The sequence below is a fragment of the Misgurnus anguillicaudatus genome, chromosome 18, assembly GCF_027580225.2.
Source record: "Misgurnus anguillicaudatus chromosome 18, ASM2758022v2, whole genome shotgun sequence".
Classification (NCBI taxonomy): Eukaryota; Metazoa; Chordata; class Actinopteri; order Cypriniformes; family Cobitidae; genus Misgurnus; species Misgurnus anguillicaudatus.
In genome coordinates this window covers 21,234,405-21,257,866 of record NC_073354.2, presented here as the reverse complement: position 1 = coordinate 21,257,866, position 23,462 = coordinate 21,234,405, and the positions used below count along the sequence as shown (strand labels likewise).

Genomic DNA, 23,462 nt, shown 5'->3' with positions numbered 1-23,462 from the left:
AATGATAACCGCAGTCTCCGCATTTACAGAGAAGCCTTGCTGTGTAAACGGATCCGTACAGGACAACTACTTGTTTGTCACGTCTCCTGTCACTGTGTTAATGTAGAGTTAACAGAGATGACGGAAAACTGCTTGCACAGCCAATCTCCCTTCACAATAGCTGCGCTATAGTATAATTAGGGCTGGGTATTGGCAAGGGCCTCACGATACGTATCACGATACATGGGTCATGATACGATGCGTTACGGTACATTACAATGCTTTTCCTTTTTTTTAATCAAAAATGTAAAAAATAGATCTGATTTTTTTTACTTTTTTTGTTTTTTAAAGCCAAAGTGCGTTTCACTCCCGCTAACTTCTGAAACATGGGCCGTATATGACAGACAACTGGACAGTGACAGCTACAGCAGCGGCGGAGGATTATTATTTTTTAAATATCGATAGTAGAGATTGAAATATCGATACACCATCGTGAAAAAAAGTATGACGATAGTTAGCTGTATCAATATTTTTGCACAGGTTTTGCGTTTGGTTTTCAGTAATCATTGCACATTGTCACTTTTTTCACCCCTGATGAGTTTGCATCTCTGATGATGCAAACCATTTTTTCCTGCCCTCCCTCGGGTTGCCAGACACATAAAGGAGCACAGCTGACGATGAAAAGCATAAGTTAATCTGTTCATTTTTTACGTTTGCAATGTTTTTTGAGGTCTGCAAATTAGAAACCCGCTCATGTGGATTTTTATAACTCAATATGAGGCTCATTTCGGAGACTGCGTCTACCGGATGTCGCGTTTATGGGCCATTGTGGTGTCATTTAAGCAACCGTGGTAACTGGCAACCAAGCTGTCGAATTACAATATTGGATAAATTGGCAGTGGGCAGGATCACACCGACCAAAACAAAAGACATTCCACATGGAAAGCGCATTTAAAAAAAATGAATAACTGGCTACAGCATTGTTTTGTTTGTACTAAATAAAGAAATACTATAATACATTTGTAGATATTTAGAAAACATGCTAACATCACATATCTGTTTCTTTATTTAGTACAGTCAAAAACCTACATACAGCTTTCTACAAAACCTTCATTTTTAGGAATATATAGTGACAGTGACTATTTGAACCATGCAAACCAACCAAACCTTACTTCCTATTGGATGACATGCATCTTAAAGGTTCCGTTCTTTCTGTGTTTTTGAAGCTTTGATTGGGTTTACAGTGCGCAATATAACGTGTGTTCATACGTAACGAGTTCTGATTGTGTAGTTTGTTTAGTGTGTTGTGATTTGATAGCAGCTTAGCTTGCCGTTAGCTTAGCTGGCGACTGACGTATTCCTGTGGGCAGAGTTTTGTCAAAAAACTGTTCTACTGACGTCATTAAAGCAGGAAGTAGAGGGCTGTAGTCCAAACCTGTAGGCTTTGAAAGTGGACTTCTGTTAAAGAAAGTAAATCGCCTGGCAGTGAACTTTAAGCGTTATCATTTTACAGGTATTATTTAAGCTATTATAGCAACATTACACACTAACTAAAGTCTGAAAAATGGGATCAGAAAGAATGTGACCTTTAAATGCTCCTGTTCAGTTCGTGTCATTTTGTTCACTTCTGTCCTCTAAAAAGCGTCTGTTAGAGAAGAGATTTTGATCTTTATCAGTTTTCTTTTTGTAATACAGAACATGTGCCTCATCATAATATGCATCATACAAGCCTACAGCTTTGCTTGTGGATCTGTGAAATGATCATGCACTCCTCTAATATAAATTGTGTAAGGACATTTAAATGAGAGCACTGATCAGAAGGGTGTGACAGAAGCAGCGCCCCTTGTGTGTCACGCTTTGGGGTTCACATGACACAAAGAACAGTATCCAACTGCTCGTCCTTCCTCAGGCTTTTATATTCTTATCTGTAGTTTAGTCTGTGACACACACGAGCAAAGTGAATTATTTTGTCAAAAGGTGAGTTCATTCGCTGAGTGTAATTACAATGATGGTTGTGTTGTTCAGGGAAGATTCTCCAGAATGCAACTTCAGCGTGTTTGTGTGTGTGTGCGTTTGTGTGCGTGTATGTGAGGAGAATGGAAATGAGATGTGGTGGGGATGCGAATGTTTTTGCCCTCTCTCCTTGCTGGGTATATTCCCCAGAGAACATCCCGAACTACATCTTTCACCTTCCCAGCAACATTGGGTTGAATATTTATGAGGAGTGTCACCCATCCCTCACTCTTAACTCCACCCCCTCAGCATCTATCCTGTCTTATTTCTGTTATTGAAAAAAGAGAAATAACTAATGTAAATAATGAAGCACTTTCACAAATATAGGACATGCATCGGAGGATACATGGTTCATATTTTATTAATACCATTTTGCATAAAGTATAGGCAAAGTACAGTTTCTATTTACATTCTATAATGTAGGGCCTTAAAGAGTAACTAAACCCTAAACCAACTTTTTTTAGTTAATGATCTGTAAGAATGGGGCTTTATTAGTGCCGTTCATTGATTTTAGTAAGTTTTTTGACATTTGGATATAAAGTGGTTCAATACTATAATATATGGTGTAAAAATGTCTGAGTGCTGCCCTCTTCAGGTTGAACGGTCTCTACTGCAGTTGAATTTTCCTATTGGATGTTGGGTCCAAAAAATAACTTGTGACGTAAGCAGGTTCAAGCTCACCACGCCCTTGTTACGATCTCAACACACACTTGGTACGAGCTTAGTTTGTCCCCTCTATAGCCCAATTTATAGTCGTGTGTAAGCTCTACACCGTAGCTACGCCGTAGGTTATCCGTAGCCTGTGCGGAGCTCTGCGTAGCCTGACGTGCAAAATTTTTAACAACGCGTCAGATCTACGCAGACCGCAAGCGCTGTGATTGGTCTACCAGAACCCCTCCCGTCAGGTAAAAAAAACTGCGTCATATACTTCAGTTTGCGACGTTGAAAACAAAGATGAGCCAAGTTGAGGAGTGATTTAAATCAAATTGCAACAAAAATCACTGTTTATTTACTTCCATCATTGCTGGTCTTCTTAAATCATACACAACAAATTGCTGTTTCTTCTTCGTTTGTGGGTTAACTTGCCAACCTTCTTCTTTCTCTGACGGTCGCACTGCTACTGTGGTTAATAGCATGGTTACTGCCTACCAGTGGTCTGCGCGTGGGTTTGCACGTCGACGCGGACGACGACGCAAAATTATAAATGAAATCCAATGGGGAACCTACGTTGTCGCGGCTACGCCGTAGGACCTACGCACAAATATAACGATCTGCCAACTTTTCTTGCATTTTTCAAATATTGGCAGTGGGTGGAGTCAGGCTCTGACCAGGGGTATAGTAACGCTTTAAAATGTCAGTAATTTTTTAAATAATTATTCAATTAGTCATTTGGTGTTGTTTAACTTTTTCCCCGCCATGGACAAGTTATTAATTAAGAAAAAATGAAGAGTAAACGCTTCCCTGCCAATGACGCTTTCCTGACAAGTATTTACTGCAATCTATATTTACCCTATTATCCACTAGGTGGTGGTCTTACCCAACATATAAAACACTCATCATTCATTTTTCTGATTTTGATCTCTAACAAAAGTCCTTGCAAAAATGCAATTATCTTGGTCAAAATTTTTTATATTTAAAGAAACCTTGAGAGGTTATAAAAAACAAATGAAGATAGGATGGTCTTTTCTTTCATATATTGTATGTTTATATATTTATAGAAGAAAACTTTCTGGAAGGCATTAAACTTTTGTGAAAATCATAAAAAATGCTGACGTTGGCTGGCAACTTTTTTTAAAACGCTGGCGGGTAAAGCGTTCAAACGAAAAGCTGTATATGTACTTGGATTAAATAACCATTTATATATATTAAATAATTTATTTATTATTAAAAACGAAAATGTGGTAAAAATCTAAATATAATAAAGACACACACTTTTACAAAATAAATATAAGGAAATATAATTATTTTTATTTAATATGCACCAATAGAATGCTGCAGGGATGATGTATTTTGTAGCAAAACCCGGAAAGCATTTTAGCATTTAAGCATTTACGTTTCCATCTTCCCAAAGTCAATGGGTTATTTGAATGGATAAGGCCAAGATATTTTCATGATTAATTCAGAGACATAAAACACCAGTAACAAGCCCACTCGTGACTTTTTAAAGCTTTAAAGCGTCTTTAAAAGGGTGCTTGCTAACAAGTCTGGGACTTTAAATGTCATCACGCATGAAGATCTCAAAAACAACACAACATGGGTACAGTTACCATGTTTTTAAATGTTTGAAAGAGCTGTCAGAAGTTTGATGGTGATGACATTGATGTCGATCGTGGGTGTAGTTTACTAAAAGCCTAAGGTTAGCTTTTAATTTCTAGTAAATGCAAATTTCATAAAAGTTGTGTAATCTGTGAAGATTATTTTGTTGGACAAAACCTGTGTCAAACTTGTTATTTATAGAGCTTATTTTTTTGCAATAATGTAAAAGTCTATGGGGAACGTGCCCTGCTTACATCCAGTTTGGCCTACAAAAATGTGTCATCCCTGCAGCACTCTATATGAGTGATGATGCAAACACATCTAATAACATTATCTTAAACAAAACATTAAGTGCATTCACATTATCCTATTGATGATGTTGCTTAAATTCTGAATATTAATATATAGGGACAAGACCTTATAGGAGGTTAGATACTGTGAATGTGTGCGTCACCAATTGCATAAGAGGATACCTTTGAGACGAAATGTACTGAAGCATGGTAACATGCCAGCTCATTTCGTATACCAGCATCGGTGTTTCCAAACAACCCATTATTGTCACCAAGTGTGGGAGTGAAAATCAATAGTGTTTCCATGGAGTGAAGGGTCAGATGCTGTGACAGCGGGACCCATGTGTGACAGGCAACTCTTTTAACTAACAGCAGAGTATGATAAAGCGAATGTCATTTCTCAAAGGGTCATGACACGCACACGCAAAGCAACACATATAATGCATATTCGCTTGCTTAAGCACACACTGTTCTGTATAATAATACATGTTCGGTTATTCCTCCATTAAAAAGGAGCAAAAAAAAAGAAATTCACCCTGGTAAATTTACACAGCCCCTGAGCTATGTTCTTGGTAAATGAGCAGCATACTATGACTTAATTATTCATTTGAGCTGGGGAAATGGATTGATTAAACTATTAAGCCGGGCTTCACTATTAAAGAAATTAAGGCGGCGTGATGTTACATTTTGGAGCAGCTCTTAGCAAAGCTCCCTTCCAGCATATAGTGCAAACATTAGATAAAGCTGTTCATTGCAATTTCAAGTCACATGTGTTTTTTTCAACACCTACAGGGGGTAATGGTACAAGATTGAACATTTTTAACTCAACAAAGCGAGTGTACTGCTATTTGGAGAAAGTATTTCAGTATGTGCATCACAGGCTTTAAATCTACTTCATCTCCTGGTCTTTCAACTATCACTTTTGGCTCATCTCTCCTGACACCATGACTCACAGCATAAAAGAAGGTAGATGTCGACAAACAGAAGGTCTGTATACTGCTGGCTACTCTTTTCCCTTCCGGTTTCCGTTGCTTTGATCATGACTGAAACCACAAAGATGTTTTAGGGGAGAAAAAAAGAGTTTGTAAAAGAGGTGAAACCAGCAGAGAATAAGCAGAACAAAGCAAATGACAATTATATAAAAAAAGAAAAACAGAATGCTCCCAATGGAAAGCCACAGACCTTTAAAATATATAATTAAATATATATACACTGCAAAACTACACAACTGTGTGAATTGAGAACAGTTCCCACTCAATGCATTAGATAATAGAAAAGTGGACATATATAGACTAAATAGCCAATTCCCATTCCAAGCAGTTCTTTTACTCTAGAAATGTGAAACGTGTCTTTATCGGATTTTTCTTTTTTAAAGCATTTGATACAAATTGATTTCTCTTTAAAATGTTCTTGGTGTCATATGACTAACTGTAATATCTTTTTTATCAGAACACATCCAATATTTTACCTACACTCTTAATAATAAAGGTGCTACACTGTCAGAACAAATGGTTAAAAAACTGTCACTTGGGCAATACTTTTCAAGTACAACTTTGCCCCTAAAGGCTTGATATTAGTACTTCAGAAGTACATATTGGCTCCACTTTTGCTAATTTAACAACAGGAAAAATGGTTTGTGTGCCAAGCACACAGCCTAAAAGGGTTGTTCCTATTCTCGTAATGAGTAATGAGTGTGTTTTGGGCATAACGGGCAATAAACCAGTCTCAGCTCTCATCCCCTTTAAAAGCCAGTTGCGCTGGCGCCATGCCAATTACCTATTTAGATGGTGGAATTTGTTAACTGAAAACTAAGCGGAGGTAGAAGACATGTTTGTATTGAAACTGTTATTTTGTGGTATTAAAACCTTTAAAAGTCGTTTTCTTTCAGTCATGGAAGTAAAATTAGCAGGCTTTTAATTGCTGTAAATTAATGGATAGCTTACATGATCTGTGTTCTCAAAAAATAATTTACAAATATGCAAGAAAAGCTTTGTACTCTAAAAATACTTTATTTGTAACAAACAGGAGATAAAGAATTTACTATCGTGTGAAGAGCCTAGCACAACACCGTGGGTGCTTTGAAAAGCATTACTTAAAAACAGTTCTCATCATATCTACAGGTACAAGGTCATATACAATAAATCTGTGGGGTAGCATAAAAAAACATGCAAAAATAAATGCAATATTTGCATTTGTTTAAAGCAAAGCATTTAGCCTAATAAGGCTACTTACCATCCAGGCTCCAGGTGAAGCTGCTCTTTACGCCATCTAACATCTCATAATCGGTCCTCATTTATGTCCAAGAGACTCAATAAAAATCTTTTACATTTTAATCCTTGTGACATGTGTGTCCCCTTTATAGGCCTGAACATACCTTGTCTTCAGACCAGAATGCCCCTGGCGCAAAATTGGGCGCAAATGCATTTAAACAACGTGGTGCTAAACGTGAAAATGATAATTGCCCCGGGTTGAAACTAGCAAAAGACACTTGCGTCACGCATTGCGCCGGGTGTTTGATAGAGCCCTATTATCAGTGGTGTATAAAGACCTTACATAATGAACTGAATTGTTTTTATTACCTTAGAATGAGCTGTTTTTATCTACAAACATCGTGGATCCCCTTACGGCCCCATTTTGCACTGCAATGTTTCTAGAATAGCCCTAAACGGAACAAACTGTTGTATAGAGCGCGTTTTGTCACTACGTGGTATCAGATGATGACATGTTTGTCTTGTGGCAGCTACCGTAGCTTCACTATGCATTTCAAAAGTCAGGGGTGAGCGGTGGACTCAAGCTGGTTTTATACTTTTACGTAAGACCTACGCCATAGGCTACGCAGACGTTTTCATTTATACTTCTGCATCATTGTGCATTACAAATGCAGATCGCTAGTAGCAAGCGTCCACGGCATGTTACAGTACTGAGGAAAAAGCTGAAGTAGAAGCGGATTGTGTGTGGTTTTGGGGAAGCATCAGCAGTGATGAAGGAAACAGACTTTTGTTGCAACCAGAATTGTTTAATATAGCTCCTTAAGGTCATTGCTTTTACAGTCGCACATGGAAATGTGTGCAAGGATATGCGAAGCAGATCTTTTTGACCTATGGGTGGGGCTCTAGCAGACCATTTACAACATTTACGCATTAACATTGACGCGTTGTTACATTTTGGGATAGGTGCATGTCAGGCTATGCCATAGGCTACTGCCTATGGTCTGCGTAGCCCATACTGTACAATCGACACATAAGTATAAAGCCAACTTGAGCCGTTGGTTGCAAGTCACAGTCTTGTAGCTAAAATCTATACACCGTCCCTTTAAAGGCTGTTACTGGACCATTTTCTAAGAGCTATAGATGAGTTATTTTTGTTTGTATGGTTACACAAAAAACCTTTAACCTCAGGAGAAACTTCATTTATTTTTTTGAGGTTCTTTAGACTGTAAAATAGGAAAAAAGAAGTGCCTCTTAAGAACCTAGGACTAAATGGGTCTGAAAAAACATTTTAGCACCTTTATTTTTAGGAGTTTATATCCACTGACCCGTCAGCTACATCAATGAAGAAATATATAGTTCTCAAAATATACCCTTAAATGTACAAGTCTGTGTTCTTTGATCTTGCTTCCATCTCATCATTCCTTTTTTTACTTTGTTCCAGACCAGCAAAGCCGTGACTAAAGGAGACTTCCCATTGGCTAGCGTCGCCTCCAGACGAGCCCTGTTCCTGGCCGCTCTCTCCATCACCATTGGAACGGGGGTGTACGTGGGTGTGGTGGTGGCCCTCATCGCATATCTGTCCAAACCTGGCCACATATAGCAGGACCACGAGGGAACTACAGGACATAACAACACACCATCCCCTTTTCTAAATGTCCGTCTCATTCTCATCCCTCACTGTGGACTGCTTGTCCGCCCAAATTAGAGAAAGGGATGAAGCAGAAAGAGATGAACCAGGGGAGCGTTTATCACCTCAGTGAATATTTATGTGCAAGTGTAGATCTGGGCTCCATCACATCACTGGATACAACGTAACAGAGTTGCTTAGGTCTACAAGCAGATCAGCTGAAGAATATAAACTAGAGGCAAATAAGCAATCCAATTAACTGAACTCAAAGGGAAGGTATTCCAAAGGACACCCAAAAAGGATCAAAAGAGACCAAGTGCCCTTGGATTTGTTATTTCCTTTCTAACTGTGCTTCATTCGGCACCTGAAAGAGAAGTCAAGCCGTTCTCTCCGTTCCTCTCTCATTATTTATCAAGTCCGTTAAACCATTAAGTGTGTGTGGCTCAATCAAACCAGCGTTGCTGAATACACCAACGGCTGCAGTCTCTACTATTGACGAATGGGCTCTTTTAAAAAGGACAGTATAAAAGCAGGTGACCATTATGTTTTTCTGCCTCTGGAACAAATAATACAGCCTTGTTATAAGCAAAGGTGGAGTTTGCACGTGAATCAAATGCTTATTTCCTCTGTACTGAACTACAAGACAAGAAATCGCTATCAAAGACAATGCACTCCACCTTTATAAATCGAAAATTCATCTGTGAAATTCAGCTCCGCTTATGCACAATCCCTCCATGCTAGGTCTCAATGCTCCGTGTTGTAAATCCATCATATTTTGTTTTGCTCATCCAAAGCTCTGTTTTGACCCAGCGCAGGCAACCAGGTTCATGACAAGGTAAAACATAAAAGAAACAACCAGGGATGCTAAAAATTTTGAACAGCAACACCAAGCAAAAAAAGCTTTGGTTTATATCCATAAGGATCTATAAGTGTTGGTGTGAATTCACACCAAAATGTATGAACTGAATACATGGATGGATCGATCTGATACGTGTGCATGGATGGTAGAGAGATTTGTCCTAGTTCACAAACGCATTGCATCACTTAAAATGTGAAAAATCTGTGCTGGCGAAACTGAAAATAGACGATCAAATTCTAAACAAAAAAGGCAGGTTAGAAAAAGGCTCAGATTGAATTGATTAATAATGCATTGGATTGCGTGTGGGGTCATGGGTAAAGGTGCGTTAGAATGTACACATGGGGAAGATAGTGGTCAAAGGTACGTCAGCTCCAACAGAGCATGAATTTGGAGTAGTCATCTGTAATAATTTAAAAACAGGAAAACAATAAGTGCCCAGATGGCTGAAAGGTCTATTATTCGGTGCTTCCCAGCAAGCAATAGCCATCATTTCATCCAACAGTCCAGCTACGTGTAACCCACTTCTGGCCAAAATGTACTTGAATTCGATTACATGTCGTTTTGCCTAAATACCTTGGATGTTTCAAGTAAGCAAAGTCGGCATTGATTACACGGGGTCTGGTTTCATTTTTATTTCATTTCTCTTTGGGCTATGCTAGACGTCTATTCAATTTTTACTGACAGCCCAAATGTTGCCTTCTTTTAGCCTAGATGTATGGGCTGTGTTTGTACAGCTATTAGACATCATTTAAACGCACAATTGCTTGCTGGGGTGTTTTGAATCGCTGCGATACGAACCTGAGCTGACAGAAATGAAATCGCTCATATTTAAGTTAGCTAATTGTGAGTAATCTTGCTTCAGATCCGCCCATGGCACTTGGAGGTGACAGGGTAATCTCGAGTAGCCTTGTTAAATACAGAATACATACTATTAAGGACTGTTAGGTACAAAAACAGTTTATGACAGACGTGAAATTACAGATCTGCTATACAGAGTTAAAGGGACACTATTGAAAATATGCTCATTTTCCAGCTCCCCTGGAGTTGAACATTTGATTTTTGCCGTTTTGGAATCCATTCGGCTGATCTGCGGGTCTGGCGCTGGCACTTTTGGCATGGCTTGGCACGATCTATTGAATCTGATTAGACCATTAGCATCGCGCCAAAAAAATTCTGACGTAATAATCAAGGACTTTATTATTTATTATAGTGATATTACGCACTGCCCAAAAATAGTCCCCTGCCATTGAAAGTAACCAAGGGTAATATCAATACGCCTACTGCAGCCATGTTACAGCAGCAAAGTCCTTGATTATTATGCCAGTTTGAGAGTGTAGTTCCTAGTCATATCTGCCTAGAAAATCGCAGCTTTTAATTTCGGTCTTAGCACACAATTGGCGCTTTTCCATTGCATAGTGCCCCATGGTTTCGTTTGGTTTGGGTCGGGCCAGCTCACCTCACTTTGGCGTGGTTAGCTTTTCCATTGAGTTTAGTATCACTTCGCAGTGGGAGGGATTATAGGCGTGTCGTTATATTTGCGCTGCATAAGGCTGTGACATCATACAAGTGAGAGCGTCCTTGTACATTCCCATACATTTATTTATCAGTCCGCCACAAAATTAAAATTGGCCACCACAAATAGATGTTTGCACATCGCGTTTATCACTAACGTTACCTCTGTCTCACATGACAGTTTCTGTTCAAACACCCGTGGCGTCAGTCGACGGCGCTCCGCTGAGCCTCAATGAAGTTGCATTAAAGCATAAATAATACTGACGTGCACGTCGCGAATGTGCCGCCACAAACTGCAAGTCTGGAAAAAACTTTTATGTGTTCCTGATTCACAACCTGTGGATGTTTTTCATCGCTAAAAGGGTGTTTGGAAACTTATAGCAGAGCACAGATGACAACATGTTTGCTCGAGACAGCCCAAGCTAGCAGTAAGCTAAAGCTAATATTTTACATAATAGGATGACGCCGATGACGATTCTCCCAGACCAATCAGTGATCTACAGTGTTTACGCGTCACATTTGGTATCAGCTCGGGTCGCTTGGAACCCCAACCGAGGTGGTACGAAAAAAAGTATCGGGTACTACGAAGTGATCCCAATGGAAAAGCTCGCAAAAGTGGGCTGACCCGACCCAAACTAAACGAAACCGTGGGGTACTATGCAATGGAAAAGCGCCAAATGTAACTACAGAAGAGTCAGGTTTTAAATAGGAAAAATATCAAAACTCTTTGGTTATTTTCTAGCGCAATGCTAATGGTCTAATCAGATTCAGTGGATTGTGCTGAACTATGCTAAAAGTGGTAGCGCCAGACCCGTAGATCAGCCGAATGGATTTCAAAATGGTGAGAATCAAATGTTTAGCTCTGGAGGAGCTGGAAAATGAGCATATTTTAACTTTACAGTGCAAGTATATCAGGACGTTTTGAGCAATGAACAAATTTTACTTAATATGGTATTCTGGAAGTATAAACTGTAATACGTTAATTATTAACCCTGTTACCATAACTGACTAAAGTTTTCACACAGTTTTCATAAGAGTTGACGTTTATATTGGTGTGATGCTTTTGAGAAGGTTAGCAGTGTTTTTAGACCTGCATAAGCTACTGCTAAGGATTGCACAGGTGACTCCTATTTTTGCTGCATTTGTTAAGTACGTCAGGCATCAAAATAAGATACATAAACAGCAAATTTTCACAGCTTTTATATTAAATATGCAGGTTTTAATGCATCACACCAATTATGCCGAATGCAGTTTAAATGTTAAAAATCCCTACATATGTAGCACAACACGGTGCACAAAAATGTACCTGTTACAAAATGGACTTGAGATGCATGAGCCCAGCACCTGGATGGCTCAACACAAACATCTCCTGCGTTCTCAAAGCTTGCGATTCGTGCACTTGAAACCTGCCGGTTTTGTTGTGGTCCTTAGCAAATGCATTTCCACTGGAGCGTTGAAAGCCAACCTGGGACACTTGCAGTCTCTCCGCACAGGTCATGCATTAGTCATACCTGACATTTACGGTTCGCAATTAGCTTCCCATAATGGCTTTTTCTGCAGGAGCATCTAGTCTCTAGAGCATAGCTGGAAATAGCAAAACAAAATCACTTTTACAAACATGACTCTGCTATTTTTAAGGCACTAAAACTCGACCAAGCTAATTCAAAATCGCAGAAGTGTTTTTGTCTTTGAGGGGCTATTTACTAGTGTGGAACAAATCAAATTAGTATGTTAGTTACAATCTATACCCATTTGGTAGGGTATCGGCCATGCACAAGCTCAAACTGGCTGTAATGGAAGTAGGTTTCACTTAATGATAACTGTAAGAGCTCGACTGACATCTCTTATCAGTAATATGGTAACAATTCCAGACAGTTAGATTAGCCATCGGCTTCCAACTGATTTCAAGCTTTTTCCCTCATGTGTTTGTGTCATTTAATACTAAATGAACAGTGTCAGTGTCTGCCTGCCCTTGATAGTGTATCAGACTGGCCTTTTTTCTTTGTTTTACGTTTTCATAGTGACTAGTCCTTTACAACGATTCATTTTATGCCAATGCTTGCACTCGCAATGACCTACACTGTAATAATAATAATAATTTGTTTTAATTGCAATCACTTTTCCTTTGTGTTTTGTTAAGGTCACAAAAATTTTGTTTTTTAAAGGATGGTTTAATGTTGTTTTACTATCAATCATCAACAAACTAAGGAAATTGGGGATTATCAGCTTCAGTTAAACCAAAATGATGGTACGCTGTTTATAAAAGAATGTCAGTGTTTTTCGGTGTTGTGATACTTTGAGTTTTTCTCATTCATGATCAGAATTGTGCTTGTGAGACAGTGACAACAATGTAAATACTGCAAATGAAAGACATGGCAGTATAAAATAAAACACATTTGAGACAAAAATGATCTTCTTTCTGTGTGTTTTAATGCAATATTGTAACGTGGTTCTCTTGGAATAAAATAGTCATGTACTAAGCGTCAAGTCTTTGGGGCGGTTTCCTGGACAGGGCTTATCCTAGATCCAGACTTAAATGCATGTTTGAGCTGCTTTAATTTGAAAACACATTGTACCAACATATCTTAACATATATCAATGCCATTGCTTTGTCTCAAGATGCACACCAGTATTGTTTTTTGTAAGGTATGCATGTAAAAACTACTTAAATCTTCTAATATAACTAAAGCCCAGTCCTGGATTAACCTAAACCGTGCCATTGGGAACCTGCCCCATGATGCTTTTATAGCAACACCCACAAAATGCTTATTGAGCAATATTGATATGACCATTATTTATTTGATTATATGTCCTCGTAAACACTGCAAACTTTCAGTAGTGACAAACGCATTTAAATGCGGGAGTGATCCCCTAAATGATCGTTCCATGTCTGTACGGAACAAGACTTGAAAATGTGATGATTGACACAGAGGTAACCATAGCAACGTTCTGCCGTCTCACGTTGTTATCATTCACTGCTTTGACCAAAATAAATTACAGCGTTATGTTTTGCAATAAACCTATGTCTTGGCATTGCGTGTTGTACGCATTTGTGAGGCTGCTTCAAGGAGAGCCGTCTTGCAGTGTTGCCAGGTCCACGTCTTTTTTTGTGTGCTTGCATAACATTGTGGTGCTTAACCGTTTATGGATTTGGCTTATGAATCGATCATGTTATTAAAGTGGAAAGGTGCCAGTACTTTGATCTTTGAGGTAAAGCATTTTGATTTATTTTAGTTTATCATTATCATTGGATTTTTCTTGTTCGTGTTTTTTTGTGCAAGATCTGGCAACACTAGTAAGCAAACGCTTATGCCTTTCATTTTCTGCACTGCGCATACAGGAGACTTTTTCCCCTATTTGGCATTAACTTTTTTCAGAAGAGATACCAGTCATGTCCATGATGCACGTTTAAATACTTCATCAACAACTAGTCGTTCTGTTCAGTTCTGTACACACTATGCAGAGTTTCTGTAAATGCGGTTGTCACTACCTGCATTTTGCGGGAGTTAAATCAATAGTATAATGTGGTTGTCAATCCCATAAATTACTGAAGTGTGTGTGTGTGTATACAGAACAGGATTAAGCATTAAAAGCTGAAGTGACAACCGAATTTATATGCAGTGTGTTCAAGGCCTATGAAAACCTTGCTTAAGTCATTTACTGTTTTCTATGAAATTATCCTATTTAATGTAAAGAACATTTGATGAAAAATAACCCTGAAATGTTTAATATTGACAAAGGCCACGGCAAGGATTGAAATCAATTTGATATTAAATATTGATGTATAACTTTGATGCTCCAAATCTCATATTAGAGTCACATGTATTGCCTGCAATATATATACACATATGTGTGGCTTGTAGGCAATATAAAAATGAGAGTTGGACAAACTGACGGTTGAATGAGATTTCAAACCTCAAGGGCTGTAATGTTTACAGACTACATGCAGGGAGGCATTTCAAAGCTTGATTACAAAGGCAAATAGGATCTAATAGAAACTGTTCTAAGGAATGGGATTTTTTTAGATACTTATAGTATAGTCTGTATAGATGTTTGAGCAAAACAGTTTGGTAAAGAACCGAACATTTACATTTAAAACATTCTCATTACATACACACTGAAAAAAAATGATTCATTGAATTTAATCAAATTTTTTAAGGTAAGTGGTTGCAATCAATTTATTTAAGCTACATTTAAACAAAAGTTTTATATTTTATTTTACGTTACTAATCTTTTTTGTTTAAATGTAGCTTAAATAAATCTACTGCAACCACCTACCCCAAAAAAACTGATTAAATTCAATGAATCATTTTTTTCAGTGCATCACACAAGAAGCTTGACATTGCTCATCAGCCACTGTTGGCTAGTGGTTTTCCAAAGTTACTAGCCACTCAGCATTTCAACTGGCCACAATTTTGCTGTTGGGAAATTACTGTTTATGTGATTAAAGATAGGGGTGTAACGATTAATCGTGCAAATGCGCATTTTCTCAATTAATGAATTTTTATGAATTACTGTGAAATCCCGGCACATCCCAAAGCCAGGGGGCGCTCTCGTGCAGAAAATTCCTTTGTGCCACAGAAGAAGTAGTATTACGAACGCAATTCCAGGAAATGTCTCCAGGAATATTTATATCGCTGCTGTTCAAATTGTTTTTAGTATTTTCATGATAATAAAGAATATTTTGATTGAATGATTTTGTTTATGAGTGTTGCTTTTTAAATGCATGTTATAAACGACTCCGATTTTAGATTGATAAAGACTTCCTACTGACCAAATGCCGTAGTACACGCACAAGCTGTGCATGAAACAAAGAATCGCAGCCTTGCAATTCAGTATCAATTTCAGACAAGCATTTTTAATGGGACACGCGATTAATCCTAACATCCCTAATTAAAGATGACTTTTGTATGCTATGCAGGCCAAAATCAATTATATATTGATTTTATATATGTAGGAAGTCCTTATCAATCTAAAATCATTATGAGTCGGAGTCGTTTATAATGTGCATTTAAAAAGCAACACTCGTTAAACAAAATCCCTCAAAATATTCTTTATTATCATGAAAATACCTGAAACAATTTGAAGAACAGCGATATAAATATTATATATTTCCTGGAATAGCGTTTGTAATGGTGCTTCTTCTGTGGCACAAAGGGAGTTTTTGCACAAGAGCGCCCCCTGGCTTTGGGATGTGCTTTGATTTCACCGTAATTCATTAAAGTTCATTCATAGAGAAAACGCACATTTGCACAAGATTAATCATTTCAGCCCTACATGGATTATTGTTTGGATTCCTTTCAAATACATTTCAGTGTTGTAATTCTTTATCAAACAGTAGAATGACAAATTATTCCTATTTATTTTATATGCAGTATGCACACAGTACAGTGGTGTTCAAAAGTCAAGAGTCTACATTAAAAACCTGGAATTCTCAGTTATTTTTTTATAGGATGAAGGTTATAAAAAAGTGATTCTGCTTTTTTGTTTCATCCTCATGCTCATACAACTCGCTGGATCTCACCAGCCTGAATGCATGCTGTAAAAACGTGAAGTATACCAAATATTAAATATAAAAAAATTAAGCTAAAATAAGGCATGCAACAAAAATTCTGGATTGACACAAGTGTCTACATGAACGATAAATTGTGCATAATTTATTCTTTGTACTGACATCATGATGCAATCTAACATCTGTCTAATTACATTTCTATCTATGTATCGATTTGCTTCTTTTTCATTTCAGTTCACTACAACAGCAGCTGCGTGACGCGAATAGCTAATTGTGCCAGGAGAATATTGGGCAGAGGTAACAGGCAGATGGGTCGAGAAGTAATCCTTCTTTTATACACCATTTTCTGAGACACCTTCAGGGTTCCTCCCAGCAATCTCAGAGAGCTGCTAAAAGTGACGAGGAAATGCGAAACATGAGGAGTGTGGGTGCGAGAGAGCGAAACTTCCACTCCCACTCAGGTCAATCTGCTGCACTGTTCATATCTGCTCAATATGAAACTATGCAAATAACAGCGCATATTTCCCCAAAGCATAGTTGGGTATGTAATATCTTGCATGATTATGTGCATAAATTGGGATTGTTTTATTTCTTTGTACCAACATTTGTTTTTCAACTTTTTCCAACCCTTTCAAGTTTCTTCTTGTTCGACTGCAAACCCTATTTTTATGCTTTAGGCAAGAGGTGCATCTTTTCAATGCATTTGCACAGATGGCATGCAGAGTAGGTTTTTCCAGTCGTGAGTCCTCATGAAATTATAATCAGATGTGAAGGAAATTATAAAATTTCATTTGCATTGCGAAAACATTAACCGGTCAAGTAAAACAATACCCCGAGTTCGTTTAAGTCCTGGAGGAATGTTGAGAGAATTTGCATACCCATCCACCGTTCTAATGCAGTGGCCCATTGCTGAGTCAATCTTCAGGGAGTGCGAAGACGTGCACCGGCTCACAGATAGCTGTTCTTCCATAGACTGCCAGCGCAACCCTAGAGACTGACCTAAGTGTTGTCAGCTTCCCCAGTGCTCTAATGATGAGAGCGGCCCCTCGGGCACTCGGCCTCTGAAACAGCCTTTACGCCTCAAGGAAACAGGACCACTTAGCTGACATTATTAGAAAAAGTCTTGTGTAATGTGTCTACCCAAGGAAAATGGCCAGAAGCTGCATTTACTATTAAGAATTGCATTAAGCTCCTTTAAAAATGTTATAACATCCCCAAACAAAGTGTGAGCAAACAGTGTGAGGATCAAAAGGTTAAGAAATGCTAAAGTTTATGCAAATGAGGGGCATTAATAATTGGCATGGCCAGTGGTTGGGAGCGTAAGGCAATGAAGTTTGCCATTAGCATTTTAAAGTCTGTTTGGGAGAGAGGTTTTTGTAAATTTAGTGCATAAATTACTTTATTACATACAACATATTTCAATACACGCATGTGTGGACATTTAGATATGGATATGGATTACATTTTTAAGCTCGGACTTGGATTCAGAGATATTATTCCCATTCATATTTTAATACGGATAAAAATTAGGGATGCACCGATATGGAAATTTTGGCCGATACCGATAACCGATAAATCTTTATATTTGGGGGCCAATAACCGATATATATATAGGCCGACAAATATTCATATTATTTTCACAATGAAAAACTCCCAGATCGCGGACATCTTGTCTTTGCGCTAGACTAGCATACTCTTCTTAAGCCCGCAACACGTGTGATCTTCGTGCTATGTCACAAAAAGCACCAATCAAAACTCCACATGGCCAGCAATGGGCAAGTGAAGTGGTTCAACAAACCAAAATAATCCATCATTTATCGGCTTTAATTTATCGGCCTAATTTTGCTATCAGACTGATAACCGATAATATTAAAAATAAGCAGTTATATATCGTGCATCCCTAATAAAAATGTATTGAAGAGTTCATTAATGAACGCAATTTATTAATATTATATTACATTTATTAATATTATTATACAAAAAGAGATCAGTAATAGTAGTAGGTAGATCAACGCAAACATGATTCACAGTGTTTTAAAGGAGCGGGTGGTTGCTTGTCACCTTTGAGAAAATGAAAGGGATTTGAATATTGATGCAAAGTTTTATAAAACACTGAGAACTGAGATTCTGTGGTATAATATTACATGAAATGTCATTTATTACAATGTTCCCTAATCAGTTTAAATAATAATATTTCAAGTCTCATAATCGCTTTTTAATAAAAGGCATTTATAAATGACAACATTAACATTGATAAATTAAGCCACCTACAATTTGCATTTCATTAAAAAAGTGGACCATTCATAGCTGAAGGAGAACAGTACAGAAATAACGCATGGAGGACAGTGCAGAAAAACTGCATATTTTCATCTCTTACTGAGCTGAAGCGTAAAGCTGTCCTTGTCTCATTGTTTACACTGAAAGAGGGAAAAAATGAAGCAGAGGCACTAGAAGCTTTTGTTCTCACACCTTTTTTCTCCATCCTTTTCTCCACTATGCGCATTTCCTGGGAGAGACAGCCATGAAAGATCCAGATTTATATCTCCTAAAGCCTCAATGTGGCCCCGCTCTATCTATGAGGATTTCGTATTGACTTTAAATCTTATAAAAAGGGAAAAGGAAAAAGTGGAATAAAGAGAAAGTTACACTATATATGCCACTGGAATGCAAAATGGCCTCTTTTTGTAACTTTACTGTTATTGTCCAAAAGGCTTGCTTAGAAAAATGACCCCACAAACCGTGCCAAAGCTCTTTAGGTACGTACAGGTTCAGATATAGTAATCTGGGGAAGATCTTTCTTCAATTAAGCAGAAAATAAAGCAAAATGACTTGAATATCAAGAACATGACCTAACATTCAAAAAAGAAGCTGAAGCAGCCAAAAAACTGGATGGAAAACAATCTTAGACATCAATATTGCTACCACTGCTTTTTAATTTTGCACAAATAGCAAACCAATCAATACCTCAGCAAATGCGCAACCTTAATTTTTGCCCGAGTAGGCAAAGCTCACACTTCAAACAAAACAATGAGTCATCATCATCTGCTGATATGGACCAGCAAACACTTCTATTAACAGTGTTCTACAGAGCATTCATTCAGCTTACTGTCAATAAGTGTTTTTCGTTTTCATGGGTGAATTTGACATTCAAATATAAATATCATATTTCTGCAAATAAATAATCTGTCAAGTCTACGTGTGAAATCCAACACAAAAATATATAATAAATAAAAGTTGGGTTTTGAAAGACGAAATTGAAAGACAAAATATTTTACCCTAATATTAATATAAGACCTTTAACAGCAAAGGTGCAAGAAAAAAATTGGTTAAAGGTCACATAACACACACTGTTTCTGCTAATTTCATGTTAACGGTGAATTGTGTAATTTTTAGAAAGATAATATACATAATTAGCCTGGATGCCAGTCGATCTTAGCCCCGGCCACAACATTTTGAGAACGGGAAGTTCGGTCTGGGGTTTCTGCGTTGAGGAGCTACTATGCTAGATCCAAAGCTGGTCGAACCAATCAAATAGTCAGGGCGGGCTTTATACGATGATGGACAGATGATCAACAGTAACGTAATGAACCACGTCACCAAGGAGCACGTGTGTTGAATCTGTTTACAACGAAATGGCTGCCGCTGTAGAATTCAGATGTGTGGATTCTGACATTGAGTCTGTTCTAAAAGATATCGACAGAGCATTGATTTTAAAAGAGGAACAGAGAAACGCGAGCAAGGCATTTGTTGATGTTTTTGCCGTCCTTCCTACGGGATTCGGCAAAAGTTGGTCGCAACTGAAACTGGTATCAAGGCGATGCAACTCGGCGTGCATGACGAGATGGATATAATTAGCGGTCGTTGCCAGCTACTTTTCGGAAGCCCGAAATCGGGGTTGCTGAATAAGTGGAGGGACATGCTAGGCTCCAATATTTTCAAGCCAACGTACAAATGGTAAGAGATAGTCTTACTGTACAGTATGACTTAGTAAATACTTAATGTTGTGATATAAACGAAATGTTGTAAACATAGTAGGTGTTGATGTACATTTGCTAACTCAGACTTAGTATAATCACAATGTTAGTGTCATTGTAGCGAAATAACTAGCAGTTCGGTCAGGCTGCAAAAGACGTAACGTACGTCACACACTCCGTTGCTCTGATTGGTCGTAGGTCTATCCAATTGAGTGCAGAGTCATTTTTCGGTTGAGACATGCGTCATAATTATAGCTCAATGGAGCGGTACCAGACTCAAATTCTGACTAGAATTGAGTATGACAACGTCAGGCTAATACATAATTATATTATCAGTGGTGTATAAAGACCTTACATATTGAACTGTATTGATTTTGTTATCTTAGAATGAGCCGTTTTTATCTACACCACATGTTACATGGAAGTCACCTTTTTGTAATAATATTTCTACAGTAGCCTTAAAGGGCCAACTGCTCTATAAAGCACGTTTCATCACTACGTTGTCTCAGATGTCGACGTGTTTTCCTATGGCGGCTCCCGTAGTTTCTCTATATGTTTCGAAAGTAAGAGGTGAGCCATTGGTTGCAATTCACGGTTTCACCTCTAGATGCTGCTAAAAATCTACACACTGGTCATTTAATCTTGAGTACTTATAGAGTAGTACTGCATCCTTCACACACTATGTTGCCAAAAGTTTTGGGACACTTGCCTTTATATGCACATGGACCTGAATGACATCCCATTCCTAATCCATAGGGTTCAATATGGAGTTGGCCCACCCTTTGCAGCTATAACAGCTTCAACTCTTCTTGGAAGACTTTCTACAAGGTTTAGGAGTGTGTTTATGGAAACATTGACCATTCTTCTAAAGGCACATTTGTAAGGTCAGACACTGATTTTGGACGAGAAGCCCTAGCTTGTAGTTTCCGCTCTAATTCATCCCAAAGATGTTCTATTGCAGGGCTATTCAATTGGTGGCCTGCGGGCCAAACCCTGCCCCCAACTTATGTTGTTATGCAATTTTAAAATACAACATATGAACACATGTCTGGATGTAGAAAAAGCCTACTTTGACATCTAACAATGCACTAATGTTGTTGTTATGCAGTTTCAAAATATAACATTAGTATGTTTAAATTTAGGAAAATGTAGTCATCATCACGGATATATCTCCGGCCACTCATTTGAGATGCTTTTCATGAACTGGCCCCCATGACAAACTAATTGAATAGCCCTGTTCTATTGAGTAGAGGTCAGGACTCCACACCAAACTCACTCATCCATGTCTTTATGGATGTTGCTTTGTGCACTGTTGCACAATCATGTTGGAAGAGGAAGGGGCCATCCCCAAACTGTTCACATAAAGTTGGGAGCATGAAATTGTCCAAAATGTCTTGGTATGATGAAGCATTAAAAGTTCCTTTCAATGGAAGTGATTGTAACACCCGAATTCAATGATTTGGAGGGATGTCCCAAAACTTTTGGCAATATAGTGTATCTCCAAAGAGTCTTTAGTTTTATCAGATTTATAGAAGACATATCAGCTATATACCACTACTTTCTGAAAAAAAGCTGAGCTTCTGGAGGCATACTGCCGGGAGAGCCAGTCATGAGCAAGCAACACACACAAAAAGCATTACTATCTCTGGATAACTTATGATTCGCATGTTCATGTCAATTACATTATATGCACATATGCCCCGATTACCAACAAAACAGAAATGTAATGCAGTTTTAGCGCCTACGACTCATGATCCGGTTATTTTTTCATTGGGACTGCCCCATTTCAACAAAATCCAGCATTAAAGAAACACACATGCACAACTCCACTGCTAACCCGGATTAACAAACTACATCCATTTTTCTCATAATGTTGGGTCTATTGGGATGCTGAACAAGCTTTGTTTTCATACAAACAACAAGAACACACTACTTTGGTTATGTGACTTCATGTCAGCTTTTAGTTGGTGTGTTCATGCGCTATTCCGGGTAAAGTGCCTTTGGTGCCGGTTGAAGGTCTTCCACTGTACTTCCAGCACTCGTTATGTCAATAGTCGAAAAAAACTTTCAGAACCTTGTATGAACCCTGACAAAGTGCATTCAGCACAGAACTCTGTCATACATCCAAATGGTTCTTTGAACCTTTGCCAATGTCTAGCATGGGAATCCAAGTCAACTGTGTTAATAAGTCAGAATGCATGAAACACCATTATACCTTCAATGCATAAAACCGATCTAATTGATACCTTCTTTAAAAAAAAAAAAACTATTCTGAAATGTGTACTTTTATTGTAGCCGTTTTGGGTTCCGCCATTTTTATCTATATGTATTGATTGCTAAATATACACAAAATACGAATCTTTTCTCTCACAAACATATTGCTTCGCTTCAAAAGACATTAATCCATCATAAGTCATATATGGATGCCAGGATGCCATTAAAGTCAATCTGTGAGCTTCATTTTTTTTAATTCATGCGCCCTCATAATCTTTAAAAAAAAATGCACATCTCCTCCCCACCTCGAAATTATCTCTCTTTACTTCCAATCATATGGTATGGCATGTAAGCAGAGATCGCAGCGATTAGCAATTACCATCATGACCCAACTTCAAACGATCCAATCCATTCTCGAATAAGTTGAGTCCAGCCCTACCTTTTTCATTTCAAAAGCAGGTTTCCCACACCTAGTTAACTTCAAATTCAAGGACCTTTCAAGGACTTTCCAGGTCTAATACCCTCAAATTCAAGGACTAAATGTGGGGACACATTTCAAGTAAGAGTAAGGTTACATCGTGTTACCTTTTAAGATACATTGTTACAGTTCCCTTTTGAGGGAACTCATGCTGCGTCACTACAGTGACACTTTGGGGACGCCTCCAGGGGTAAGTGTGTATGAATGTGTATATCAAATTCAACCAATGGTGATGCTTAACGACAAAAACAGGGTGACGCGGGAGACAGGAAGATTATCGCTATTTGAAATATTGCTAAAGACGGCATTACAGGGACGCAGGAAGTATGGCAAGGGAGACTTCTCAGGAAACAATAGTTACATATGTAACCAGAGATGTTTTCATGTGTCAAACACAACTATTAGACAATCGCTACTTTACGTTTAATGGCAACTTAAGATAAATTAAGGGGTATTTTTTAAGTTTTGGTGAACTATTCCTATAGAACTAAGTCCTTAAAATGTCAAGAAATAAACTAAAAAGCTTATTATATCTGCA

The 23,462-nt window shown here is 38.1% G+C and overlaps 2 protein-coding genes across 4 annotated transcripts in view; one reads left to right on the top strand and one right to left on the bottom strand.

Moving 5' to 3' along the window:
• syndig1l (synapse differentiation inducing 1-like) overlaps nucleotides 1-10,623 on the top strand; it is a 41,671-nt gene extending 31,048 nt beyond the window's left edge. For all 3 annotated transcript variants that reach the window (XM_055185382.2, XM_055185383.2, XM_055185381.2), the window contains exon 4: nucleotides 8,190-10,623. In XM_055185382.2, coding sequence (XP_055041357.1) covers nucleotides 8,190-8,348 — 159 coding nt within the window. In that variant the 3' untranslated portion in view covers nucleotides 8,349-10,623. The remainder of the gene's footprint in view (nucleotides 1-8,189) is intronic.
• Nucleotides 1-23,462, bottom strand: part of dll4 (delta-like 4 (Drosophila)) — a 307,909-nt gene that overhangs the window by 263,175 nt on the left and 21,272 nt on the right. The gene's annotated exons all lie outside the window — the stretch shown is intronic.